At 42.4% G+C, this 22,721-nt stretch overlaps 1 protein-coding gene across 1 annotated transcript in view; it reads left to right on the forward strand.

Annotated features, from left to right (window-relative positions):
* Positions 1 to 22,721, forward strand: part of lrp1bb (low density lipoprotein receptor-related protein 1Bb) — a 1,555,752-nt gene that overhangs the window by 1,351,835 nt on the left and 181,196 nt on the right. The window contains exons 74-77 of the mRNA XM_034186395.1: positions 5,658 to 5,798; positions 6,208 to 6,342; positions 19,017 to 19,136; positions 19,262 to 19,503. Of these exons, the coding sequence (XP_034042286.1) occupies positions 5,658 to 5,798; positions 6,208 to 6,342; positions 19,017 to 19,136; positions 19,262 to 19,503 (638 nt within the window). The remainder of the gene's footprint in view (positions 1 to 5,657; positions 5,799 to 6,207; positions 6,343 to 19,016; positions 19,137 to 19,261; positions 19,504 to 22,721) is intronic.

Raw genomic sequence — 22,721 nt, forward strand, 5'->3', positions numbered from 1 at the left:
GCAAGATTTCACACCCAACACCATGGGGTTTGTTGCATATCCACATGCAATCCTTTAAAATAAATAAGCGAACATAACAAAAACAAAGACTTTAACTAGGCCCAATTTTAAGTACAAGTAATGTGAAACAGAAATACTTTGGAAAGGTACAGCATATCCAAAAATATTGAAGAAAATAAAAAAAAGCACTTTGTGATTCTAAACCACACATGTCAACTACAGTCATGTTAGCAACATTTGATGCAACGTTTTTTGTTTGATTTTGGCTATTCCTGTTTGTTCAGGGTCACCACAGTGGACTCAGCACAGATCTGCATAGGGATTTGGCACAGGTTTTATGTCTGATGCCATTCCTGATGCAGCTCTAGTCTTACCTGGAGAAACAGACACAGCCCCAAGTCTTCCCAAGATGTCTTCCATCAAGTACTAACCAGGGACCCAACCTGCTTAGCTTCTGAGATCCGATGGATCACGCTGCTTCCAAGCAGCATGCCACTAAAAATAATTTAGTTATAAATTTCAAGTTGTTCTTCACTCCAGTTACCAAATTCCGGACACGTGCAGGTGGCGGTGATAAATAAGAACTCAATAAATCAGTCAACCAGATGCATCTGGCACAACAAACAACTGGGGGAAGAATAAGAACTCTTTTCACAATGATATCTATAATGCATTGAAAATCGCACTGTAGAAGGTGGACAGATATGTGTTTCTGGTCTCTGGCCAGAGCTCATGGAGAGGGATCTTTTTTGGCTGATTAATCTGTATTGTCACAATGAAAACTAGAGCACTGCCTTTATAGAGTGTGAACCACCTCCAACACTAGTTTCCAATTCCACAAATTGTTTTCTTGGAAACAAATTTCAAGGTCAAAGTCCTGTTAGAAGTGGCTTTTCATAAGCTAAAATATAATATACAAATAATAAATGTTTATGAGTTCAACGGTATGAATATTTCATGAAGTGAAATATGGAATGTAACATTCATTCTGATCCAATTACATTTTTTTTCTGCAAATCTGATTGGTTAATCGTGTGAGATTTCAAACCCTGTAATATCAGGGTGGCAAACTATTCACCCGTTTCACATCTGGATGTATTACTCCGCACCCTGACCAGTGTTCTGATGAGATGTCATTCCTGTCAAATATCATTCCTGTCCTCCGTGCAACTGCGCATGCGCAGTATTGTCGGGACATGCAGCTGTTGATTTATGTAACGAGACGCACAATCCAAAAGAACACTGGCCGCGCACGCTGCTACCTGTTAGCCCTGTTAGCTGAGAGTGAGAGAAAGTCGCATACCGACGTTGATGCAGAAATAGGTGAATTTAAGCTACCAAACGAAAGTATCAATGTGGATTCTGATACAGAATTACCATTTCACATTTGATGGATTTGATGGATTTTCGCATTTGATGGATCACTCTGTGCCCTGACCGCTGTTGGAGCGATGCTGCCTCATGGTAAGCCTTGCTGGCCGAATTACCTACAGAAAAATCAACCGTGCATACGATGGAATTGGATTAGAATGGGAATAACCCCCTTGTGTCTAATAATTTGCGAACGTTCATGCTGTTATGCGTGTCACCGGTAAAGCTCAATTTGTATAACCAGCATGAACATCTGTTAATCATCAGATACAACAGGGTTACACAACAGGTGAAGCAAAGTGAGAATGGTAACGTTGCAGCTTTCACAAATTAAATATCCTTCCATTGAAAGAATGGAAAAACATTCATTATTTGTTTTAAATAACAGTGAAAATAGGTTGTTGTTATTTGAAATTTTATTATGTTATAAACAACAGAAAAGGGACTTACACTTTGGTGTTCTTCACTGGTGCTTAACACTAACTTTTAGGCCCCTTCACACATAGCATGAATAAGTAGGAATCACGGTGAATTAGGGTGAATCAAGGTGAATCACGCGAAACAGCCAGAGGGAGAGAACCACAAAAACATGGAGTTGATGCTGGGAGGGACACATGACCGGGAAGGTGTGATCAATCCTGCTGTGACGGTTTTGTGCACGCGCTGGGAGCAGCTGGAATATGTGGAATGACATCGTGCAGCTGCTGTGGAAAATAAATATATTGCAAATATACATGCCAACCACATGATTCAAACCTGCAGTTTACAAAAGCTTTGATTAACAGACAGAAACTTTACCACTAGACTATCTTCCCTGTCCTATAACCAGAGAGTAAAATAACTAAAATCAACAAGGAGATAAACGTATTTAAAAAAAAAAAAGAAAAGTGCCGTAATTGCTGTTGTGGAGGAAAGAAAAAAAAAAAAGCTGGAATGTGTTGCACCACATCACACCTCTGCTGTGGAGGAAAAAAAAAACACCATGTAAAACACTGCATTTTATTGAATCCCTCTTATCGAGCGGACAATACAAGTATGAACTGTATGTTCCTCTGTAGATGACCCATGGTCACAGATGTACAGTCATGACATGACATGAATGAAGCAGTGTGCTCTTCTCATGTCAATATCTGCTGGCCTGGCATGTCCAACCATCCCCATGCATGTGTCCAGCCCAACACACATGTCCTGTGGACGGCGCACCACAGGACAGACACCGCATCACATGAAACAGAGCTCACGTGGGTGACGTGACATTCAGATCGCCCGCTGTGTGTTATGATCTGAAGGTCCATTTCACCTGGGACAGCCTGTCCATGTGCGTGCCGTGTGCTCACTCTCTGCAGGGGGTCGCAACAGCGATATATCTTTTTACGTATGGCCATGTGAGGACAACAAGCAGACACACACGCGTCACAGTGGCCAGTTGTTAGGTCATGCCCGTCAAAACACGGGATGTGTTCCCCGGAGATGTCAACAGCTGCAGCTGTCTGCGGCCATGCCCCCTGTCAGTTCAGCGCAAACGTGTCACTCTGTTTCTGTCTTATGTGATCATTATTTTTTAGTTATTTGTTATTGTTAATTCCTCCTTTGTTTGTAAATTCCTCCTTCATGCTCTAGTCGGCTTCAATCATGTTATGTGTGAAGGGGCCCTTAAATAGGAGTCAGAAATTGTTCTCAATTTTGATGCTGTCCACTGATTTGTGTACAGACTGCTAACTGCTTCACTCCAGCAAAAAATCACACCAGAAATTTTTCCAACTTTTCATCCAAACTTCATCCTTTTCCTCCTAACAGCTCTTCATGCTTCCAGATGGCTTATGGCATGGTGGATTTGCTTTTTATTTGTGTTAGAAGGATTAGCACCATCAATTAGCCCTTCAAATTGCAAAACAAAATCTGCCATGTTTAGCTAAACACCGCTCCTGGTAGTGTGAGCATGCACATAGCACATTTCATATAGCACCAAAATTGCACTGTAAAAAAGAACTACTGCATGGTCAGTGAAACAGAACGGCAAATGGTATGAATAATCCATGTCACGTGACATACAAGCCACCAATCAAATGACAAGGATCCACTCAGCTGTTATGTAATACAAAAATAGGTCAAAATAATGGAGCAGATAACCGTTACAATTTTTCATTCCTGGAACCAAGCACCAAAATTGTATGCAAAAGTGTGTGCACCCCTGATAATTTTCATGATTTTCCTTTATAAATCATTGGTTGTCTGGATCAGAAATTTCCTTTAAATATATCATATAGCAGATGAACACACTGATATTTGATAAGTCAAATGAAGTTTCTAGTATTTATAGAAAGTGTGCAGTAATTTTTTAAACAACATTAGGCAGGTGCATAAATTTGGGCACCCTTATCATTTTATTGATTTGAATGCATTTAGCACTAATTAATGGAACACGAAATTAGTTTGATAAGCTCATTGACCCTTGGCCTCCTTACACAGGTGAATCCAATCACGAGAAAGGGTATTTAAGGTGGCCATTTGCAAATGTTTCCCCTCTTTGCATCTCTTCAAATGAGTGGCAACATGGGGGCCTGTAAACAACTCTCAAATGACCTGAAAACAAAGATTGGTCAACATCATGGTTCCACTGTGATGAATATAGTGAGGAAATGGAAGACCACAGGTACAGTACTAGTTAAGGCCCGAAGTGGCAGGTAAAGAAAAATAGAATTGTTCAAATATACAGCACACTTTGCACAAAGACATGCTGTATGGTGCTGTAATGCAGAGGAAACATTGGTGCTGTAATGCAGAGTTGTTTGAGGTATGCTAAAGCACATTTGTATAAACCAGCTTCCTTTTGGAAAAAGGTGCTGTGGACTGATGAAGCTAAAATTGAGTTATTTGGACATAACAAGGGGTGGTATGCATGGCTGAAAAAGAACACAGCATTCCAAGAAAAACTTGAAAATTTGGAAGTGGTTCCATCATGCTGTGGGGCTGTGTGGCCAGTGCAGGTACTGGGAATTTTGTGAAATTTAAGGGTCACATGGATTCCAGTCAATATCAGCAGATTCTTGAGAACAATGTTCATGAATCAGTGACAAAGTTAAAGTTGCGGGGCTGGATCTTTCAACAAGACAATGACCCGAAACACTGCTCGAAATCTACTAAGCCATTCATGCAGAGAAACAAGTACAGTGTTCTGGAATGGCCATCTCAGTCCCCCAGACCTGAATTTTATTGAAAATCTGTGGTGTCATTTTAAATGGGCTGTCCATGCTCGGAAACCAACAAACCTGAGATTTTTGTAAAGAAGAATGGTCCAAAATTCCTTCAACCAGAATCCAGCTATAGGAAGCATTTAGAGGCTGTTATTTCTACAAAAGGAGGATCTACTAAATATTGGTGGGGTTTTTTTTTCTGTTGGGGTGTCCAAATTTATGCACCTGCCTAATTTTGTTAAAGAATTATTCCATACTTTCTGTAAATCTTATAAACTTCATTTCACTTCTCAAATATCACTGTGTTTGTCTGCTATACGGTATATTTAACTGAAATTGCTGATCCAAACAACCAATGATTTATAAAGGAAAATTATGGAAATCACCAGGGCTGCCCAAACCTTTACATACAACTGTAGTCCTTAGAAATTGCTCTTTTGAAAAAAAAAAAAAAGATTGGCCTCTTAAATTGGCAGATAATAGTCTGTTATTTGCTGCACTAAAATGCCTTTTCAATGTTAAAATCAAATATCGGTTAAACCTGCAATACTGATGAGATGCAGATCAAACTTGTCAGTTGATAAAGGATACCATCCTACATAAGGCTCTCAAATATGAAAGAAATTTGATCTTTTTTTGACAGTTACAATTTTTTTTTTTTAATTCTTTCTATGTTAAAGGATAGAATCAGTTTGTGCCTATCAGGATATGAATCCCCTGTAGAAATATGGAAAATTGTGAGTCCCAGACTGTTCACAGACAAACAGGGACGAAAACATAACCTCTGCCCAACTTCACTGGTGAAGGTAATCAACATGAAGAGAAAAGAAAGCGTTGCCTTTGCTTTAATGTTGAACATGTTGGATATGCATTGTGGCACTACATAAAGCAGCCTATAATTGTTCAGTTTGTTGATTTATTGATTAATTTATTTTGAACAGTGCAGGACAAATACATCTTAAAAATCTAGGTACAAATCACAAATGTTGCCCAAGCTTGATCCACTGGTATTGAATTCAGCTTTATCAGTCTACTATCCCTAGTTACTGGTTGTTTTGCTGCCTTTCTAACTGACTCTGTGTACCAAAGCAGAGGTGGTGGCTGGCAGACCTCGGCCATGTGGGAAGACCGAGTTTACCTGCAGCAATGGGCGCTGCATCCCCATCCAGCTTCAGTGTGACCTCTTCAACGACTGTGGGGACGGAGGCTCAGACGAGCAAGACTGCAAAGCTTGTAAGCACAGCAATCACTGTGTGATATGAGGACGCTTTCAAGAAATATGCAATGTAATGAATGTCATCCCAGTGTGATCAGGAAGCACAGCAAACACTAGATTTTAAATGTGAACATTTTGTTATTTATGGTAATATATGTATACTAATATTTGAGGTGTGTTGTGGTAGAGGATGGTAGGAGATCTGTAGAATAGAATAGAATAGAATAGAATAGAAAGCCTTTATTGTCATTATACACAGCAAACACAGTCTGCATAGTACAACGAGATTAGGGGAGCTGCTCCTTAAAAAGTGCACTGTAGTAGAGGATGCTGCCTTCTTGGCTTTTACACATCAAACGGAAAGTGCAGCAGGCTATGCTACAGAGGAACACTGGCATGTAATCAAAGTCTTGTCTTTATGTGTAGTTTCCAGCGGAGATGTATGTGGAAAGAAAACAAATCCATGCGGAGAGGATACAGTTTGCAACCAGACGAATGCCAATGCTGTATGTCAGTGCAAACCAGGCTTCAAACGGAACCAAAGAAATGGCCTATGTGAAGGTAGTGTGCCACATATATGTAGTTATTTTTCTCTGGTTTTGATCATATTACAGTTAATACTGCACTGCTCCAGAAAGCAGGAGACTGTTTGTTTTGACATGGAACACTGCAGAAGATGGCCAACAGCTTTTTCTCCTCGTGGATCAACACACAGACGTCAGACTTCAGAGAGATGATTTTGTGTAGAATTATGAAGACACATGAATGAAAAGGTGGCTCCTTATTTAGCACCATATTGAGAATATCAGGTTTCAATAAAAGCACATTGCAGCCCTGTGAAAAAATGGAGATGAGCAGATTTTCTTTTGGCTGCTCCCGTGGTGGGATCACAGCAGATTCAATACACTCATGTTGATGTCTATTGTGAGTTCAGTTCATTTTTTTTTCTTTTACAAAGCTTTCATATTAAAAGCAATCTCTGTATCAACTGCACAAATCATTTTTAGACAAATGCCACGGTTACACAAATGTCCACAGTTAAACTTGTTACTTTCAGAACTTGACTACTGGATGTGAAAAGGACAAACGTGTCAGTCATACAATGACACGTGTTTTGTGATGTGTGATAATATGTCACCATTTTTCCTTACAGATAATTTGTCTTTAATGCAGTGAAGATAGATGGACAATAAAAACAAGAGAAAGGAAAAAAAACAAAAAAACACTGAAATTAAATTTCTTTCAAACAGACCTAAAGATTATCAGCACACTTTGTTGTTAAATGTTTATATTGCTTTCCTATGTTCCATTTAATAAACTTTTGCACTGTTGCGGCTCATTGGAAGAGGTCTGGTATCACTAAATTTAACGCCAGGCACATGTTGTGAAAGCATTGCAGTGAGTTAATATTTTATGCTGTGATCAGCCAAGGGCATTTCAGTATGCTAGAATACAGATCCAAACAGCATTATAGGGCTTTAAAAGGAAAGAGTGCAGATGGGAAGCAACAATTTATTTACATTGATATGGATGTCTCCAGATGTATTAAAAGCATTATAATACATGCTATGTGAAATTGTTACAATCTTGCAAATACTGTGAAGCTTTTTGACGGGTGTCATGGTCAATGTACTATTGTAGTACGCCACAAGATTTTGTTAAATGTATATTACTCACTCACCTTTTACTTTTTTTTTTTTGTTTGTTTGTTTGTATTGTGGAGATCACTGGGATATTTGTTTTTATTTATTTATTTATTTTAATTGGGGTTGATTCACTTGCAGATAGTGATGGGCATCATGGCTACACATTTGTTTGTAGTAGCAGCGGTGATATATTTGGAGGTAGTAGGTATATTTTACGAGTTCTTCAATAGATAGCACCTAGTGCATTATTTCTTAATGAAACCAACATCTAAAACAATCAAAGCACCACAGTTAGGTTGGGGATGTTCTCCTTACACAACGTTCAAAATTGCAGCTCTTTGAATTTAATTTTTATTTCCCCAATCACCTGTATATGGTGATATGGCCACGAGATTAACACTGCTGCATCAGTAGCATCATGGTTGTCACACAATTTAATAGTTTATTTCTACACCTACTCATATTAAACAGGACAACACCGATTATATTGGCTATAGTGTTTGGTTGGAGTTGTGGTTACTTGAGAGCAGTGGTGGGCACACTTCCGATAATCCGATAACCGATAATTATCAAAGATAAAGTTTTCATTATCGGATTATCTTTTCAGATAACTTTAAAAACCATTATCAGACTAATTATCTTCCGATAAATTTTTGTCCAATAACTTTTAGACCGTTAACATGGTAAACAAAGGTGACCAGATGTGTAGTTCTACCCTCTAGAAACAGAGAACAGCTGGTTCTAGGAGAAACTGCTCTAGCATCTGCAGTCAAAGGAGAACTGATCACAAAAAACTCCATTTCTTTCAACCCCATACTGATATGTGGCCAATATCACCCAAGTCATCTAGAGGCATACATTTTTAACTTATGGTTCAAATTTTAACCAAACTTATTTTGGACAAGTTATTTAAATTACACTTGCACTTAAATTGCACTTCTGAAGTTTTATAAAGTGAAAATATCAGATATATGTTTTAAAGTAAATTAAAAGGACACTCGGAGTAGAAGGAGTAAATTAAAAGGACACTCCACCGAGTGTCCTTGCCTCAAGTGGAGGAGTTTAAGTATCTCGGGGTCTTGTTCACGAGTGAGGGACGGATGGAGCGTGAGATCGATAGATGGATCGGTGCAGCATCTGCAGTGATGCGGTCGCTGTATCGGACCGCCGTGGTGAAGAGAGACCTGAGTAGGGGGGCAAAGCTCTCGATTTACCGATCGATCTACGTTCCGATCCTCACCTATGGTCATGAGATTTGGCTCATGACCGAAAGAACGAGATCACGAGTACAAGCGGCCGAGATGAGTTTCCTCCGCAGGGTGGCTGGGCGCTCCCTTAGAGATAGGGTGAGGAGCTCGGTCACTCGGGAGGAGCTCTGAGTCGAGCCGCTGCTCCTCCACGTTGAAAGGAGTCAGTTGAGGTGGCTCGGGCATCTTTTCCGGATGCCCCCTGGACGCCTCGCTGGAGAGGTGTTCCGGGCACGTCCCACTGGGAGGAGAAAAAATTCTGATGGAAAAAAAGCCCAAATCATTCCGCCATTTCCTGACAATGAAAATCCGCCGAGGGGGTGGACCACTCCTCACTCAAAGCCTGCTCACAGGCGAATGATGCAACCGACAGGCGTGGAAAAACTCACGCATGCGCATGAGGGTTCAAGCTTGTCTGACGCAATCACACGTGATTCAAATCCATATGGTTTTTGAAAAAATAATAAGGTTCGATACTTTTCTAATAACCTCATACTCATAACACAGCCCTCATGAGATACAAGAAAAAAAATCAGGGCTGATAAATCATACATTTGTCCTTTCAATTTTACTGCCATGGAAAGTAGCAGTAAATTCAGGGCGATGCAAGTCTTAAAACAGGGCAATACACAAAAGACATTGAAAATACCAGGCTTTGAGTCGCCCTGCTTTTCCTCCAATCAGGAGCCTCATTTCTCAGCTCCACCAATGACACACCCTCATTTTATATTACACTGGTGACAAGTGCAGGATCCTGATACAGGATCCTGATCACTTAATTCAACCAAGATGTCAGCTCAAGGTGAGAGAGTTTTAGCCTCCCTAGCAGGGAGAATTCTACAACTTGAGTCTCATACTGAAGTTGTGAGACACCAAGTTAGTGAAGAGGACACTCATGACTAGCTGAGTGGTTGGCTCTCACTGCGGTATTGTATCACTTCCTGTTCCGGAGCACAGCGGTGTTTTGCTGTATCTGTTAGCTGTTTAATCTGCGCAGTTAGATTGCTCTAGTTACCTAGATAACGATTTGTTTCACAGTGTAATCTTCACGTGCCTTAACTAAAGCACTCCCTCTGCTGAATCACCTCTAAATTATTTACACATTATTCACTTTGTGTGTTTTTAGGAATCCGCTAGCTTAGCGCAGCTACTAGCTCTTAGCCGGTTTAGCATGGTGGCTTCTCCTGTCTCTCCCGCACATTTCTGCTCTGGGTGTGAAATGTTTAGTTATTCCTCGGCCTCCTTTAGCAGTAATGGTACATGTAATAAGTGTAGCTTATTCGTAGCTTTGGAGGCCAGGCTGGGCGAATTGGAGACTCGGCTCCGCACCGTGGAAAATTCTACAGCTAGCCAGGCCCCTGTAGTCGGTGCGGACCAAGGTAGCTTAGCCGCCGTTAGTTTCCCTCTGGCAGATCCTGAGCAGCCGGGAAAGCAGGCCGACTGGGTGACTGTGAGGAGGAAGCGTAGCCCTAAAAAGAAGCCCCGTGTACACCGCCAACCCGTTCACATTTCTAACCGTTTTTCCCCACTCGGCGACACACCCGCCGAGGATCAAACTCTGGTTATTGGCGACTCTGTTTTGAGAAATGTGAAGTTAGCGACACCAGCAACCATAGTCAATTGTCTTCCGGGGCCAGAGCAGGCGACATTGAAGGAAATTTGAAACTGCTGGCTAAGGCTAAGCGTAAATTTGGTAAGATTGTAATTCACGTCGGCAGTAATGACACCCGGTTACGCCAATCAGAGGTCACTAAAATTAACATTGAATCGGTGTGTAACTTTGCAAAAACAATGTCGGACTCTGTAGTTTTCTCTGGGCCCCTCCCCAATCGGACCGGGAGTGACATGTTTAGCCGCATGTTCTCCTTGAATTGCTGGCTGTCTGAGTGGTGTCCAAAAAATGAGGTGGGCTTCATAGATAATTGGCAAAGCTTCTGGGGAAAACCTGGTCTTGTTAGGAGAGACGGCATCCATCCCACTTTGGATGGAGCAGCTCTCATTTCTAGAAATCTGGCCAGTTTTCTTAAATCCTCCAAACAGTGACTATCCAGGGTTGGGACCAGGAAGCAGAGTTGTAGTCTTGCACACCTCTCTGCAGCTTCTCTCCCCCTGCCATCTCCTCATTACCCCATCCCCGTAGAGACGGTGCCTGCTCCCAGACCACCAATAACCAGCAAAAATCTATTTAAGCAGAAAAATTCAAAAAGAAAAAATAATATAGCACCTTCAACTGCACCACAGACTAAAACAGTTAAATGTGGTCTATTAAACATTAGGTCTCTCTCTTCTGTTAGTAAATGATATAATAATTGATCAACATATTGATTTATTCTGCCTTACAGAAACCTGGTTACAGCAGGATGAATATGTTAGTTTAAATGAGTCAACACCCCCGAGTCACACTAACTGCCAGAATGCTCGTAGCACGGGCCGAGGCGGAGGATTAGCACCAATCTTCCATTCCAGCTTATTAATTAATCAAAAACCCAGACAGAGCTTTAATTCATTTGAAAGCTTGACTCTTAGTCTTGTCCATCCAAATTGGAAGTCTCAAAAACCAGTTTTATTTGTTGTTATCTATCATCCTCCTGGTCGTTACTGTGAGTTTCTCTGTGAATTTTCAGACCTTTTGTCTGACTTAGTGCTTAGCTCAGATAAGATAATTATAGTGGGCGATTTTAACATCCACACAGATGCTGAGAATGACAGCCTCAACACTGCATTTAATCTATTATTAGACTCAATTGGCTTTGCTCAAAATGTAAATGAGTCCACCCACCACTTTAATCATATCTTAGATCTTGTTCTGACTTATGGTATGGAAATTGAAGACTTAACATTATTCCCTGAAAACTCCCTTCTGTCTGATCATTTCTTAATAACATTTACATTTACTCTGATGGACTACCCAGCAGTGGGGAATATGTTTCATTAGACTAGAAGTCTTTCAGAAAGCGCTGTAACTAGGTTTAAGGATATGATTCCTTCTTTATGTTCTCTAATGCCATATACCAACACAGTGCAGAGTAGCTACCTAAACTCTGTAAGTGAGATAGAGTATCTCGTCAATAGTTTTACATCCTCATTGAAGACAATTTTGGATGCTGTAGCTCCTCTGAAAAAGAGAGCCTTAAATCAGAAGTGCCTGACTCCGTGGTATAACTCACAAACTCGCAGCTTAAAGCAGATAACCCGTAAGTTGGAGAGGAAATGGCGTCTCACTAATTTAGAAGATCTTCACTTAGCCTGGAAAAAGAGTCTGTTGCTCTATAAAAAGCACTCCGTAAAGCTAGGACATCTTATTACTCTTGGTTAGACTCTTTCTCTCTTCATTAGTTACTTCATCCAAACCATCAACATGTCTATTAGACCCCATTCCTACCAGGCTGCTCAAGGAAGCCCTACCATTATTTAATGCTTCGATCTTAAATATGATCAATCTATCTTTATTAGTTGGCTATGTACCACAGGCTTTTAAGGTGGCAGTAATTAAACCATTACTTAAAAAGCCATCACTTGACCCAGCTATCTTAGCTAATTATAGGCCAATCTCCAACCTTCCTTTTCTCTCAAAAATTCTTGAAAGGGTAGTTGTAAAACAGCTAACTGATCATCTGCAGAGGAATGGTCTATTTGAAGAGTTTCAGTCAGGTTTTAGAATTCATCATAGTACAGAAACGGCATTAGTGAAGGTTACAAATGATCTTCTTATGGCCTCAGACAGTGGACTCATCTCTGTGCTTGTTCTGTTAGACCTCAGTGCTGCTTTTGATACTGTTGACCATAAAATTGTATTACAGAGATTAAAGCATGCCATAGGTATTAAAGGCACTGTGCTGCGGTGGTTTGAATCATATTTATCTAATAGATTACAATTTGTTCATGTAAATGGGGAATCTTCTTCACAGACTAAGGTTAATTATGGAGTTCCACAAGGTTCTGTGCTAGGACCAATTTTATTCACTTTATACATGCTTCCCTTAGGCAGTATTATTAGACGGCATTGCTTAAATTTTCATTGTAACGCAGATGATACCCAGCTTTATCTATCCATGAAGCCAGAGGACACACACCAATTAGCTAAACTGCAGGATTGTCTTACAGACATAAAGACATGGATGACCTCTAATTTCCTGCTTTTAAACTCAGATAAAACTGAAGTTATTGTACTTGGCCCCACAAATCTTAGAAACATGGTGTCTAACCAGATCCTTACTCTGGATGGCATTACCCTGACCTCTAGTAATACTGTGAGAAATCTTGGAGTCATTTTTGATCAGGATATGTCATTCAAAGCGCATATTAAACAAATATGTAGGACTGCTTTTTTTGCATTTACGCAATATCTCTAAAATTAGAAAGGTCTTGTCTCAGAGTGATGCTGAAAAACTAATTCATGCATTTATTTCCTCTAGGCTGGACTATTGTAATTCATTATTATCAGGTTGTCCTAAAAGTTCCCTGAAAAGCCTTCAGTTAATTCAAAATGCTGCAGCTAGAGTACTAACGGGGACTAGAAGGAGAGAGCATATCACCCATATTGGCCTCTCTTCATTGGCTTCCTGTTAATTCTAGAATATAATTTAAAATTCTTCTTCTTACTTATAAGGTTTTGAATAATCAGGTCCCATCTTATCTTAGGGACCTCATAGTACCATATCACCCCAATAGAGCGCTTCGCTCTCAGACTGCAGGCTTACTTGTAGTTCCTAGGGTTTGTAAGAGTAGAATGGGAGGCAGAGCCTTCAGCTTTCAGGCTCCTCTCCTGTGGAACCAGCTCCCAATTCGGATCAGGGAGACAGACACCCTCTCTACTTTTAAGATTAGGCTTAAAGCTTTCCTTTTTGCTAAAGCTTATAGTTAGGGCTGGATCAGGTGACCCTGAACCATCCCTTAGTTATGCTGCTATAGACGTAGACTGCTGGGGGGTTCCCATGATGCACTGAGTGTTTCTTTCTCTTTTTGCTCTGTATGCACCACTCTGCATTTAATCATTAGTGATTGATCTCTGCTCCCCTCCACAGCATGTCTTTTTCTTGGTTCTCTCCCTCAGCACCAACCAGTCCCAGCAGAAGACTGCCCCTCCCTGAGGCTGGTTCTGCTGGAGGTTTCTTCCTGTTAAAAGGGAGTTTTTCCTTCCCACTGTCGCCAAGTGCTTGCTCACAGGGGGTCGTTTTGACCGTTGGGGTTTTTACATAATTATTGTATGGCCTTGCCTTACAATATAAAACTCCTTGGGGCAACTGTTTGTTGTGATTTGGCACTATATAAATAAAATTGATTGAATTGATTGATTGATGTGAATTCATATCATTGGTTGTAAAACCTCGTTAGTTTTTTAATACCAGTTAGCCAATTAGCCACTATCGCTTAGTGGCTAATGGCATCCCATTCTGAACCCACGTTTAGCAACTAATGGCAGCGCAATTGCTCGCAAATCGATACCACCTCCCAACCAAACATCACTAACATTTCATGACGAACAAGCACTCCTCGTCTAATAAACCAATTCCTCAAAAGAAAATATGCATTGGTAAGTATTTATGAATATGTAAAATGAACTGGTCAACTGTTGGTGACTCTGTGTATCACATATAAATAGCATCTACAAGTGAGTTATAATGCAAATTTCAGCATCACTTTAGTTAAGCTCACACCAAATACTTTACTAACAGCTTGTAAAGGCTTTATAATAGTATTTTAAGTTTAGTAATGTGTTGATAAGCATTTATAAATGGACATATAAAAATGAATTGGTCAACTGTTTGAGATTATGATTAAAATATATATTAAGCATATACAAAGACAGAGAGTGCCCTGTGAGAGCCCATTTGATCCCTCTCATGGCAGGTGTCAGCCAAATTCCAGGTGACACACACGAACATTCACCATGCCTCGCTTGACACTTAGAAAAATGTGTGCCCGTTCACACTGTCAGCACGAAAATAGTGAGCAGATGATCACTTTCGAGCTGGATGTAAAACTTGTCTAAGTGCCCCCACGAGTGCGGCATTGCAAAAAGCAACACATGTGGTGTGCATGTGTATGGCTCGTGTGCATGTGTCGCTCACCCCCCCACATGTGGCGTGTGTGCGTTTCACCCCACCAACATATGTGGCATGCAGGAAGACACCACAATTGCATAATTTTGTTATTTTTTATTCAATTATTTATGATTGGGGGTAAGTTGGTGCCCATTTTTTAACCATGCACAGCACTTTGGTCAACTGCTGTCATTTTAAACGTGCTTTAGAAATAAAGGTTGAGTTGAGCTGAGTTGAGTAAATGATGCTACTGTGTACCATAATTTTGCACAGATTGGCTTCCCTGGTGTTGTATGTGGGGTGCACCAAAATGGGGTGGTGGTGGTGTTGGTGGGTGGTGAGTGTATAGAGCAGATTTGACAGGTAGAGATGGAGGAGGAGAAGGAGGAGAACCAGTAATTGCTGGAGAACCAGTGATCTCCATCATGGTGCTAAGGTAGTTGCTGGATCACCAGAAAAAATTCTCACTTCTGCCAACTTACCTGCTTTCAACATAATGATGCACCAAATTTAAGGTCACAAAACCCTTAAAGTCAATAACAGATGATATTTTGATTTATATCATTCAGGTTCTGCTAAAGACACATTCATGAATAATTCAGTGATGAAATATAACCATTTTTCCCTGTGCCTTGCTTTGTGTTCACATTATACACTATGTAAATAGCAAAGTAGAGTTGGATGTCCCCCAAATATGCTTGCACTCTGCACTTTAGATCATGCACTATAGATCCTCAAGGTAGGACCACAAATCATCTTTGAAAACTGGATCTACAGAGCATCCAGAAAGTATTCACACGGCTTCACTTTTTCCACATTTTGTTATGTCACAACCTTATTCCAGAATGGAGTTAGTTAATTTTTTTCCCTCAAAATTCTATTCACAACACCCCATAACAATGACCTGAAAAAGATTTTTTTTTTTGTTTTTGTTTTTGTTTTTGCAAATTAAAAAAAAAAAACAAAAACTAAGCTATCACATGCACGAGGTCTGTTAGAAAAGTATCGGACCTTTTCATTTTTTTTCAAAAACCATATGGATTTGAATCACGTGTGATTGCATCAGCCAAGCTTGAACCTTCATGCGCATGCGTGAGTTTTTTCACGCCTGTCGGTTGCATCATTCGCCTGTGAGCAGGCTTTGTGTGAGCACTGGTCCACCCCTCTCGTCGGATTTTTATTGTGAATAAATGTCTGAACGATTTGGAGCTTTGCTGCATCAATTTTTTTCCAGAAACTGTGAGAGACCTCCAGGTGGACACCGTTCGGAAAATTAATATGGCTTTCAGGGACGATTTTATGGGGCTTATACAGATTAAGGAGTGTTACTGCCGCTTTAATGACGGCCCACAACTGCTGAGAGCGCGCCGCGCTCCGAGCGCCGATCGACAGGCTCAAACAACCAGATCATTTCCAACGTGAAGGCTTTGTCTGACTTTCACAAAAAGGCAGAAGGCGTGGACATCAACACTTTTTCGGCACATTCCACTGTTACAGGAGTTTTTTTCATGGAAAGAAAAGCGGAGGGACGCGCCACGGAGCCGTTCATTATGCGGGACAAAACCACCTCGGTGTTGGTCTCACAGGACAGCTTTGAGATGGCTTTCAGATGGATTCCGGTTGCTTTTCAGTCATGTGATTATCCGATTGTGATTGTGCATGAGCTGGACATGCCCCAACATCAATCAATCAATCAATCAACATTTATTTATAAAGCGCTTTACAGCACCGACTGGTGTCAAAAGTGCTTACATGTCCTGGAAGGCTTCATCACGGCGTTGCTTTGCACCATGCGGCTCCACCGCGACGCGCGGAACTCCTGCGCGCGTCTGTCTTAATGTGCTGAAAAAGTGCTGATGTCTACGTCTTTTCACAATTCCTGTGCTAGTCAGACAACATACCGGATCAAGACAGCGTCCAGTTTAGAAATGAACGGCACATTCCACTGTTACAGGAGTTTTTGTCATGGAAAGAGGAGTGTCTCCACCGCAGGTCGCGGTGGAGCCGCTCCGCAAAAAACTCACGCATGCGCACGAAGGTTCACGCTTGTCTGATGCAATCACACGTGATTCAAATCCATATGGTTTTTGAAAAAAATAAAAAGGTCCAATACTTTTCTAACAGACCTCGTACATAAGAATTCACACCCTTTGCTCAATACTTTGTTGATTCAACTTTGGCAGCAATTACAGCAGGGGTGGCCAAGTTCGGTCCTTGAGAGCCACATTTCTGACACTCTTAGTTGTCTCCCTGCTCCAACACACCTGAATCCAATGAAAGACTTGTCAGCAGGCTTTTAATGAGCCTTTCATTGGATTCAGGTGTGTTGGAGCAGGGAGACAACTAAGAGTGTCAGGAATGTGGCTCTCGAGGACCAAACTTGGCCACCCCTGAATTACAGCGTCAAGTCTTGGCGCACCAGTCTTTGTGCAGTTTTGCCCATTCCTCTTTGCAGCACCTCTCAAACTCCATGTACCCCCGTTTTCACATCCCTCCAGAGATGCTCAGTTGAGTTCAGGTCTGGGCTCTGGCTGGACCACTCAAGGACATTCACAGAGTTGACCTGAAGCCACTCCCTTGATATCTTGGCTGTGTGGTTAGAGTCATTGACCTGCTGAAAAATGAACCATTACCCCAGTCTGAGGTCAAGAGCGCTCTGGAGCAGGTCTTCTTACACAATGTCTCTGTACATTACTGCATTCATCTTTCCCTCAGTCCTGACTAGTCTCCCAGTTCCTGCCGCTGAAAGACATCCCCACAGCATGACACTGTAACCACCATGCTTCACTGTAGTTATGGTGCATGGCTTCCTCCAAACATGATGCCTGGTATTCACACCAAAGAGTTCAAGCTGTCTCAGACCAGATAATTTTATTTGTCATGGTCTGAGAGTCCTTCAGCTGCTTTTTGGCAAACTCCAGGTGGGCTGCCATGTGCCTTTTACTGAGGAGTGGCTTCCGTCTGGCCATTCTACCATACAGGCCTGATTGGTGGATTGCTGCAGAGATGGTTGTCTTTCTGGAAGGTTCTCCTCTCTCCACAGAGGAATGCTGGAGCTCTGACAGAGTGACCATTGGATTCTTGGTCACCTCCCTAAGGCTTTTCTCCACCAGTTGAGCAGTTTTAGATGGGCGGCCAGCTCTAGGAAGAGTCCTGGTGAATCTGAACATCTTCCATTTATGGATGATGGAGGCCACCGTGCTCATTGGAACCTTCAAAGCAGCAGAAATATTTCTGTACCTTTTCTCAGATTTGTGCCTCGAGACAACCCTGTCTCAGAGGTCTACAGATAATTCTATTGACTTCGTGCTTGGTTTGTGCTCTGACATGCACTGTCAACTTGTAGAGCTGTAGAAGCTGTAGAAACATCTCTAGGATGGTCCATGTGAAGAGGATGCACCTGAGGTCAAGTTTCAGCTTCATGACAAAGGTTGTGAATACTTATGTACACATGATTTCTTCCTTTATCATTATTATTATTAATAAATTAGCAAAAAAAACAAAACAAAAACAAACTCTTTTTACATTGTCATTATAGGGTATTGTTTGTGAAATTTTGAAGAAAAAAATAATTTCATCCATTTTTGAATAAGGCTGTAACATAAAATGTGGAAAAAGTGAAGTGCGGTGAATACTTTGCACCGCACCTGTTTTACATGGAAACAATAATTTGGTGATTTTAGTCATAAAGGTGAAAACTGAAGTCTTTAACATTTGTTCAGACATTATTGCTGTAATATACTGTATCTGTGTGAAGGGAAATTATTTACTCAGCTTGACAGATTAAAACATGTTTTATGACATATTTCCCTTCCAAGTCCCCTCCTGTATTTTCTACCCATCCCCTGAGGCTTTGTTCATTTATGTAGTGCAGAGAATGCTGAAGTGACAAATGAATAATTTTGCACACCTTAAAAGATGATAGATTATATTTAGTCAGTCCCCTGACCTAGATATTGTTTCCCTGTTAATAGCTTTTTGTCAGGTAATTATTGCTTCTGTGCAGTGAGAAAGTGTCCTTTACTTAATGCTCTCATTTCCTCTGCAGTAACAGGTCAAAAGTCAAACTTATCAAGGAGCAATCTGAAATAAGGCTCATGGTGAAAGCTTTGAACACTGCTATGTGTGTTATTTTAGGATCTTGGCTTGACATTTTTCTTGCTTTCATTATCATTGAGCACATATGTAATTAATCCATTGTTTGACAGAGGATGAGAAGCAAAATGACCATTTGCAGTTGAAGAAACATTTCTGAAGTGGCATAATCATAAATGATCTGATTATTGTTTTGCTTGCAGAAATAAATGAATGTCTGCAGTTTGACGCATGTCCTCATTACTGCACAAACACTAAAGGATCTGTTAAGTGTACATGTGACCGAAATTATAAGGAGATCAATGGCAACTGTATGGCAAAAGGTAGGATCTTGGGGCATCCTGTCGTATTTGTTACATGCATGTTCTGATATGTGCTTAAAGTTTAATTTAAAAATTTGTCATTTGTTTGTGTCTTCATTTTTTTATTTTATTTTTTTACCATGCAGGACCAGAAGATCGGGTGCTGTACATAGCTAATGATACTGAAATCCGAAGTTTTGTGTATCCATTTAACCAGAGCAATGGACATAAACTGCTCACTCACATTGAAGATAATGCCCGCATTATTGGGATGGATGCTTTGTTTCAACACCAAACGTTCATCTGGGCTACCCAATTTAACCCCGGTGGACTTTTTTACAAGGAGAGCCTTGAAAGAAGTCAAACTAAAACCAATGTCAGAAACATTGTAAGTAAATCTAATCTTTTCTCCAGAGACAGATCACATGGATATGTGTGTGCAGGTGTGTGTGTGTTTTAAGTAATTTTCTGAATAATTTCACACAGCAGGAATGGGCATTTAGGGAATATCTTCAGAATGGCACCAACTGAATTGAACTAAATTGAATCAAACAGCCATCTTGATGGGCAATTTTGAGTTACATTAACATGTATTTACTCAAATTAGCAGCAGGAGCATTGAGGAACCTCTGGACCTGCTTGTTAAAGGTCGAAAAGGATCATACAATGGCTTGGTTTAATTTTTATTTATTTATTTTTTTATTGCTCCCCATTGTTTTAGGTGCATTAAACATGCCTAAAACAATTGTCCATTGCTGTATATGATAAAATACAGTACGTTCCTCGCCAGCAGTACCAGGTCCGACACGCGGAGGCAGTGGCCACCTGGGAGTTCGGGACTTGGCGGCTCCAGTATTCCCGGGGTCCTGTGGCGGAGGAAGCCGTGTGGTTCCGGTCTTACCTTGGAGAGGCGTCTCCTATCTTCGAGCCTGCCCACACGACACTTTTGTGAATTGACTGTTGTCCATTTCTGTGATTGGTTGTATTCGTTGTGCACATTCACAACAGTAAAGCGTTGTTATTTGACTTACTCCATTGTCCGTTCATTTGCGCCCCCTGTTGTGGGTCCGTGTTCCTACACTTTCCCAACAGGATATCTCGGCCAGCGTCATGGATCCCGAGGGGCGTCAACCGGCTGTTGAACGGCCAATGGAAGAACAAGGCGCACAGGCGTCCGCAGGAGGGGTAATCGGTGAGTTGCAGCGGATCCTCACCGCTTTCACGACTCGGTTAGATTTGATGACCGAGCAGAACGTCCTCCTGAACCGCAGGGTGGAGGCTCTCGCCGCGCAGGTGGAAGCGCGCCACGGAGCCGTTCATTATGCGGGACAAAACCACCTCGGTGTTGGTCTCACAGGACAGCTTTGAGATGGCTTTCAGATGGATTCCGGTTGCTTTTCAGTCGTGTGATTATCCGATTGTGATTGTGCATGAGCTGGACATGCCCCAACATCAATCAATCAATCAATCAACATTTATTTATAAAGCGCTTTACAGCACCGACTGGTGTCAAAAGTGCTTACATGTCCTGGAAGGCTTCATCACGGCGTTGCTTTGCACCATGCGGCTCCACCGCGACGCGCGGAACTCCTGCGCGCGTCTGTCTTAATGTGCTGAAAAAGTGCTGATGTCCACGTCTTTTCACAATTCCTGTGCTAGTCAGACAACATACCGGATCAAGACAGCGTCCAGTTTAGAAATGAACGGCACATTCCACTGTTACAGGAGTTTTTGTCATGGAAAGAGGAGTGTCTCCACCGCAGGTCGCGGTGGAGCCGCTCCGCAAAAAACTCACGCATGCGCACGAAGGTTCACGCTTGTCTGATGCAATCACACGTGATTCAAATCCATATGGTTTTTGAAAAAAATAAAAAGGTCCAATACTTTTCTAACAGACCTCGTACATAAGAATTCACACCCTTTGCTCAATACTTTGTTGATTCAACTTTGGCAGCAATTACAGCAGGGGTGGCCAAGTTCGGTCCTTGAGAGCCACATTTCTGACACTCTTAGTTGTCTCCCTGCTCCAACACACCTGAATCCAATGAAAGACTTGTCAGCAGGCTTTTAATGAGCCTTTCATTGGATTCAGGTGTGTTGGAGCAGGGAGACAACTAAGAGTGTCAGGAATGTGGCTCTCGAGGACCAAACTTGGCCACCCCTGAATTACAGCGTCAAGTCTTGGCGCACCAGTCTTTGTGCAGTTTTGCCCATTCCTCTTTGCAGCACCTCTCAAACTCCATGTACCCCCGTTTTCACATCCTCCGCCGCTGCGGCTCTCCCTCCCGTAGAACCTGTGCGTAACAACGACGTTCCACTGGTTGTCCAACGAACCCTCCCACCTTCCCCTGAAGCATACATAAGCCCCCCAGAGCCGTACGGAGGCTGTGTGGAGACGTGCGCGGATTTTCTTATGCAGTGTTCGCTCGTCTTCGCACAGCGTACCGTCATGTACGCGACTGACGCTAGCAAAGTAGCTTATGTGATAAATCTGCTTCGTGGTGAGGCACGCGCTTGGGCTACAGCGCTCTGGGAGCAAAGTTCACGGCTCCTTCTGACATATGATGGGTTTGTGAGGGAGCTCAGAACGGTGTTCGATCACCCTAATAGAGGAGAGACCGCTTCAGCCGTGCTGCTGTCAATGAGACAGGGGCGCCGGAGCGCAGTTGCCTATGCAGTCGACTTCCGCATCGCGGCTGCGAGGTCCGGCTGGAATAGCGCTGCCCTCCGCGCCGCCTTCGTAAACGGACTGTCATTGGTCCTCAAGGAGCACCTGGTGGCTAAGGACGAACTGCGGGATTTAGATGGGCTTATCGATCTTGTTATACGTTTAGACAATCGGTTAAATGAGTGCCGTCGGGAATGAGACGAAGGCCGTGGCCAGGCACGCGTCGTCCCTCTCCCTTCCGGTTCCGACCGCGTTCCGCCCTCCCCACGCTCCACGGCCCCTGCGCTCCGTGCGGTTACAGCCCCCCCTGCTGACGAAGCTATGGACACGAGTAGGGCAACATTTAGGGCACCGGTCACACAAAGGAGGCTGGCCCGCGGGGCGTGTTTTGTTTGTGGCTCGATTGAGCATCAAGTAAGGGACTGCCCCGAGCGGTTAAACACCAACGCCCGCCCCTAGAAACTGGGCTAGGGGTGGGCCGAGACGTTCACGTGGGACACACCCACATCGCCACACGACTCCCAGTTACAATCCTTTATGAGGATTTAACCCTGAAGGCCCCAGCACTGGTGGACACGGGCTCAGAAGGGAATTTGCTAGATAGCAAATGGGCTAGGGAGATAGGGTTCCCTCTGGTGGCGCTTACCTCGCCTGTGCAGGTACGGGCGCTAGATGGCTCCCTACTCCCTCCAATCACTCACAAGACACCACCAGTAACTCTGGTGGTGTCGGGGAATCACCGGGAGGAAATTGAGTTTTTCGTGACTCCGGCCACCTCCCGTGTGATTTTAGGTTTTCCCTGGATGTTGAAACACAATCCCCGGATCGATTGGCCGTCCGGGGTAGTGGTTCAGTGGAGCGAGACCTGCCATCGGGTATGTTTAGGTTCCTCGGTTCCTCCCGGTTCCCAGGCCAGGGAGGAGGTCAGAGCCCCGCCC

Source organism: Thalassophryne amazonica, chromosome 14 (genome assembly GCF_902500255.1).
Source record: "Thalassophryne amazonica chromosome 14, fThaAma1.1, whole genome shotgun sequence".
Taxonomy (NCBI): Eukaryota; Metazoa; Chordata; class Actinopteri; order Batrachoidiformes; family Batrachoididae; genus Thalassophryne; species Thalassophryne amazonica.